At 40.6% G+C, this 6,752-nt stretch overlaps 1 protein-coding gene across 13 annotated transcripts in view; it reads right to left on the bottom strand.

Moving 5' to 3' along the window:
- Positions 1-3,692: 3,692 nt before the first annotated feature.
- The window catches only part of nrxn1a (neurexin 1a), a 56,414-nt gene continuing 53,354 nt past the window's right edge, over positions 3,693-6,752 (bottom strand). For all 13 annotated transcript variants that reach the window (XM_038735882.1, XM_038735884.1, XM_038735885.1 and 10 more), the window contains one exon: positions 3,693-6,420. In XM_038735882.1, coding sequence (XP_038591810.1) covers positions 6,119-6,420 — 302 coding nt within the window. In that variant the 3' untranslated portion in view covers positions 3,693-6,118. The remainder of the gene's footprint in view (positions 6,421-6,752) is intronic.

Below are 6,752 nucleotides of genomic sequence, written 5' to 3'. Positions count from 1 at the left end.
AGCTAATGCTGTTTTTGTGTTTGTTTAGTTTATTTGAAGAGAAATTAAATCACACACATTTACAAAATCTGACACATTAAAATCTAAGACTTATTTCCTCTGCTGTCTTTGCTGTGAGCTAGTGTTGTGGTCAAGACCTCCCAAACCGAGACCAAGTCAAGACCAAGACCAGAGTTTATTGAGACCGAGACAAGACCAAGACCAGTTCCCCACATTACATGACACACAATAAAATGTGGAACGAGATTATAGGTACTTCTCAAATTGATCTGAAAGATCCACATTCCCATTAAAACACGCACATACAAACACTAAGAGCTGAAATCATCTTAACCATCTTTATTCAACACTCCTTTTCAATGCTTACCATCTCAGGGAGTCGTTAATGGTAACAACGCATTTTTAATTAGGGTTCTTGGTCGCATTTGAAGCAATAAGTTTTACATCCAGTCAAAGTTAGGATGTCAAATAAATTAGACAATGCAAAAGCAATTTATTGATATTCCCAAAGTTATGGTCTTGACTGGTCTTGAAAAAAAATCATGAGTCCTCAATGTCTGAGGCCGAAACAAGAACGAGTACAAATACGGTTGAGTCCGAGACAAGACCAAGTCCATCAAAAAGTGGTCTTAAGACCGATCTCAAGACCAAGACCGGTCACGAGTAATACAACACTGCTGTGAGCTACCAAGTGGTTTTAGATAGCTAGCATTAGCTTTCCGGCTAAAATGCTTTAGTTACTATTATAAGATTTTATATGCTACAGCAGTATGCAGTACCGGATTAACATTACCTACACACTGACTTGAGTAATTTTATGAGAAAAGTTAGCTTCAGCAAGGCACCTAGCTGAAAAGACTGGTGTTCAGTGTGTTTATGGCTTTGGAGATACCATTGTTTTCAGTTAAGCTAGCTAACTACACGGTGTGCCATGGCCAAAATAATAGATTAAAATCTATTAAATATGTACCAAGACAAAAAAAAAACAACTGGAAAATGAAGGAGTTTAAAAATGAAATGAGTCAGTGAAAGAAAAATATAGAGTAGCCCAAAATAAATTAAGATTACTAATTTATTTCATTAACTAATATAATTGGTGGTAAAAGATTTTTTTTTAACCAATTGGTCGGGGGTCAAAGGAACATCTTGTCATTAATAGTGGAAAATACCTCACGTTCCCATTATTGTTCATTAATATTGCTGTCAACATAAATGCTGTTATTCATTTCCATTGATGTCTGTTTCTACATGCTAGAAGGGAGTTTTTCCTTGCAAGTACTTCCTCATGGTGGGAATTGTTGGGTCTCTGATAGTAATATTACAGAGTACTCTATAGACCTGCGCTATGAAAAGTGCAATGATATAAGTTATGTTATGAAGTGGGGCTGTATAAATAAAATTGAATTGAATTGATGTATTCAGTTATATTTTTGACTTATCTTGATAACCTTTTAGTAGCCAACATTTTGTCAGTTTTGGGGCGCCATAGTCTTAAAGCTTCCTTTTACATTGAAAACTATATTTTTTTCATAGTTTATTGTTTGTTGATAGTTTTAATGGCAAAATAGTCTGTATTGTTTACAGTTTTGTAGTTGAGAAAATAATACAGACAGCAGGGAGTTACTTATTTCTGTTGGATTGTCTTCTTTTTAGCTTTAAAGTCATATCAACAAACAAACAAAAATTTAATTATGGGGAACAGGTGGAATCTGTTTAGGCTCTTGTCTCATTTGTGTTGAAAGATGAGCACAGTTTGATAGCAATGGACATAATATTCCTTTCTACTCTACTCCCCACATGTCAGCAGGACAGCCAGCTTGCAAGGACGCTCTCTCTGCATTCACATGCACATGCCTGCGCACACACGCACACATACACACACACACACACACACGCACACACACACACGCTCTCTCTCTCTCTCTTACACACATGTATTTTGATAATACTCAAGGAAAGAAAGGAGAGAGAGAAAGACAGGAAGCTAGATTCTGACAAATGCAGGTGCACAAAGAAATTAAGGACTGAGGAAGAGGAAGGTCCATTGCATCTGTGTGTTTTTGTGCAGATACATGATATGAATTTGTCCATTAATCTGTAATTTTCCTGTGCAGGGAGGTGTGGATGAAAGTCAGTCTTTTGTGCAGCCTCAGCCCAAATGAAGGATCAGCAAAGTCTGACATTGTATGAGATGTCCTAAAACTGCCACTGTTGATGACAGACTGTTCTGATTTTGGGAACTACATGACCTATTTTCCTTATGGTAGCAGCCTCAAGTCAAACTTTAAAAATTTTTTTATTAGTGGTAGTAGTGTAAGGATCTAAGAATAGTAAATTTCACTCTCCAGGTTTCATCATTCCAAGTTTTGTTTTCTGGTGTGTAATGAACATTATTGTGCTGCTGGTGAGGGTATGTTCTATCTGTAAATGTAAATTTGAATGTTGGAGGTGTATGCTAACACGAGTTAACTGATTGGCCACTGGTGAGCACTGGAGTTGTTTCTTATTTACCCTATAAATATAGCAGGGCTGTGTCTTTATCTCTGTGCTAGCTGGCTGTGGTCAAGGACAGCACAGCGGCAGATGGCTACAGCCTAACACAAGCCATTGAGCACACACTGTTCAGCAGAAGACAAGAAGAAAGAGAAACAGTGAGAGAAGAAGACAGCGAGGCTTGGGAGGTGTTTATTGAAATAGCTGGTCCTTGTAGATCTTCTCACCCGAGGACGCAAACTCAACTGCAGGCTCACGGAGCTTTCATCCGGCAAACAGCAAGTCTGCAGAGACTTATACTGTTCACTTCACTGAGTCATACTTCAAAGCCCTGTTTGGTGTGTGCAAGGGGATATTTATGTGTGTCTGCTATCCCAGTTAGACACAACAAGACTTGGAAAAAAAGGTGCTGCTTTACTTACTTTGATGAAGCAAGATGAAAGGTGAAAGGGACAAGCCAGGATATGGGGGAATCTCTCACATGCTGATAGTTTGTTAAAAGCAGGTACTCAAAGGAATATTTTGACATTTTGGGAAATACACTTGTTGCTTTCTGGTGATGAATTAGATGAGCACATCAATACCACTCTCATGTATATATGTTAAATATACAGCCAGCAGTTGGTTAACTTAGCTTAGGATAAAGACTGGAAACAGGGGGAAACAGCCAGCTTGGCTGTGTCCAAAGTAATGCTGCAACTAACGTTTATTTTGATTATTGATTAATCTACCGGCCCTGCGATGGACTGGCGACCTGTCCAGGGTGTACCTTGTCTTTTGCCCAATGTCAGTTGGGATTGGCTCCAGCCCCCCGCGACCCTGTAAGCAGGATAAGCGGTTGACGATGGATGGATGGATGGATGGATGGAATAATCTACCAATTATTTTAAATTATAATGGAGTCCAAGAGAGCACACATATATGGTATTATATTTGTGCTACAAACTTTAGTTTTTTTCTTGTCAGCAAATATGCAACAGATAAGATTTGTTTGCTTAAATTCAATTAGTCTTTATACTTTTCCCCCCCAACTAAATATAATTTATTTGTGCAAACATATATTTGTTAACTTTAGAGCTTCAGTGAATTTTATGGATATGAACATTTAATGTTTTTTTTCAGAAAGACAGGCTCTCTTTTTAGTTTACTGTCATAGAAAACAGGCAGATGGAGCAAAAACCAACACACAAACGCACTCCAGGCTCACTTGGGTAATATTTTATTTACTCGTTAATCTTCAAAACTATTTTTCATAATAAATTTCCACTTTATGTTCATCAAAGAACCGTAACAATAAAAATAAAAGTAAATACTGTAGAAAAATTGTACATATAGAAAATAAACATGGTTAATGAACACCTAGATGAAGAATCCCATTGGTTGAGACACCTCCTTTGTTTCAGATGGCAACACAACATAGAGGGAAAAGAAAGCAATAGACACAGAGGAACTGGGAGGGCAGACAGGGAAACATACTAAACATGGGGGAAACAAGAGAAGGAAGGAAAAGGCAGTCAAAAAGGCCAGTTAAGGATGGAGAGAATAAGGGAATATGTTAAGTTAATTTTGACATTATACTTTGAAATCTCACACAGTCCTTTTTATGTCCTTTCTTGCCCTGGTCATTTTGCATGCATCTGACTGGTAGGTTAATTGCTTGGAAGAACTAGAGGGGCTTGTTCATGTCATGACATGGTTTGTATTGATATATCATAGAGCTACAATTCTTGATCTGTAGAGGGCTGAGACACTGCAAGCCCATAAACAGATAATTTTACTGTAGCCCATCAGAAACCCATCTGTCTGTCCAGTATTGGTCTTGCCGTGGGCATTGATAAATCAGTCAACCTAGCATGGAGACAAAAGGGCGCAAAGAGAAAGAGAGAAAAGGGAAAGCCAATGAAATCAAAGCAACTCAAGTTGTCATGTTGCCAATGGCATCATGAACTGGACATTTCTATCTATTAGCAACACATGGTAACATTTACTTTTTTGATTCTTTTCCTCAGCTGGTTTTTGCTATAAAAGGTGGTTGGTTAGAGCAGGTATGGTGGGCGTGGCCTATAAGACATCAGGCTAGAAAACAGGAAGTGACCTGTGGTGGGCGCACACATCCAGGTGTTGCACTGGAGTGACATTGAAAACCGAACCAACCCCTCCCTCCCGTCTTCCTCCTCCTCCCCCCACAAACAAACCTACCACCTCTGGACTTTGTGGGACACGCCACCACTTCACAGCACAGCTCAGAGACTCAGGCATGCAGCACACTCGAGATGGTCACACTTTTTCAGTGAGGATTTGAACTGAGAGTCGATTCAGAGATTAAATCATTATTGAATCCCACAGACTGAAAACCATTTGAAGTGCGTATTCATGAATACTTCAAGCCAAGGTGGTAAGTTTATGATGGTGGTGCGTCACGGTGTAACCTCTGGAGTTTCAACGTGGTATAAATCACACGGAGTAAGATAATTCACGTGCAATAAGACACCCCCCTCCCTTCCCCAAAGAGTCTATACTGCCCAAATGTCCTTCATGTTCATCATTATCATTGCCATAACAATTATCGTGATGGTCTTTGTCATTTTCACCATTGTCTTCTTGTTCAGTCTTCAGGCTTATGAAGATATGGTAGGTCTTTAGCATTGCAAGTATGTGTATGTCTGCATGTATACATTGTTTTTATTTTAGTGTGTGTGTGCATTTGTGCTGTATGCATGTGTGTATGACACCGCAGTCGAGCACGACTGGTGTCTGTAGGTAGCATCTGAAGTCTCAAGTATCCTGTCCAGGAAAATATCTCCTTTTCCGCTGATTCCACCTTTGTGATTTACAGGGTGCCGTAAAACATCTGCTCTGCAGCTTAACAACCACAGCCCACCCATTATATAAACGGCACCAGCCCTGCCTCTGCCTATTCACTCGTAATTCACCGTCTCTATGGCTACACCCTGATTTCCTGCCCTGTTGTGTGGGGTTGACTTGGCTCGGTGTGCTTGTTTCTTCGGCATCCTCAGTGCTTTATCGAGTCCCGTCTGCTAACAGGGAGGAAGGCCAAGAAGCTTGGAAGAGACACTTAGTGCTTTTCTTGGTGCTTTTACATTATCTTTGTTCCGGTGCTTTGCCCTCTTGCTCAACGCACTCAGTCTGCCATGTGCTTTACTTAAAGTCTTCCTTGACCTCTCTGAGTCCAACAGGAGAGGTCCCACTGTGGCAGGGGAGCGAGTGGTCTGTCATCTGGCTGGCCCCGAAATGATTCTTAACTGGGAGTTGAACTGGTGTTTTTTTTTTAATCATTTGGAATGGTGTTTATGTTCATAAAACAAGCCTCTCTCAGAGGCTCTGCTCATTGGTAAATACTGTACAATAAGGGTCCGTGTCCTTGGGCCAGTCTGTATGTGTGGGTGTGTGTATGTTTGTGCTTAAGTGTATGTGTGTGCATGAACGTGTATATGTTTGTGCTTGCCAGCATGTGTGCAGGTGTGATTATTGGAGAGTAAACATTAACATCAGCATGTCTATGTCAGTGTGCATGTATTTTTTTTGAGAATATATCTATTTATGTACATATACGTTATATATAAAGGTGTATGCGTATATGTCTGTGTGTCGGATGTCTTCCACCTCAGACGTAGTACTCCTTGTCTTTGTTCTTCTTGTTCTTGGAGATCTTGGCAATGCCCAGCGGCTTGTCCTTGGTGCTGCCGTTGGGCTGTGTGGCTGAGTTGCTGATGTAGTTGCGGCTCTCGTCCACGTGGTAGGAGCCCTCGTCGCGGTTGCGGTACTTGTACATGGCGTAGAGGAGGATGAGGATGCAGAGGGCTGCGGCTGCCACGATGCCCACCACCATGCCCGTGGTGCTGCTGCTCTCGCGCACCACCTCAGATGGACCTGGGAACACCTTCACCTCGGGTAAGGGAGGACGGGCTATAAGAGGAAAGGGGAGGCATGTAATGTTACTTTACAGTTTAGTGTATACATTATTAATTTGTATTACATGTGAAGGTGATGGGTAGAAAGCTGAATCAAGAAGAAAAAATGCATCATCATGATGAATTATTTGACATCCATTTTGCACAATTATACATGCTGGCAAGGGAAGGCTGCAGCTTAGAGCCAAAGCTGTTTCCATGTTATCACATAATGTGTAAACAGATTACATTACACTGTGTGTATAATGAAAGATTGCTGGTAAAAGAATTTGCATGTGAATTCTCTGAGATGGGTGGAGATGAGGGAGGGAAAAGAAGGAAAGGGGC

Source organism: Micropterus salmoides, unplaced genomic scaffold (assembly GCF_014851395.1).
Source record: "Micropterus salmoides isolate LMB-PRFRI ecotype aquatic unplaced genomic scaffold, ASM1485139v1 Ms_hic_scaffold_21, whole genome shotgun sequence".
Classification (NCBI taxonomy): domain Eukaryota; kingdom Metazoa; phylum Chordata; class Actinopteri; order Centrarchiformes; family Centrarchidae; genus Micropterus; species Micropterus salmoides.
This window is presented reverse-complemented; position numbering and strand designations above follow the sequence as displayed.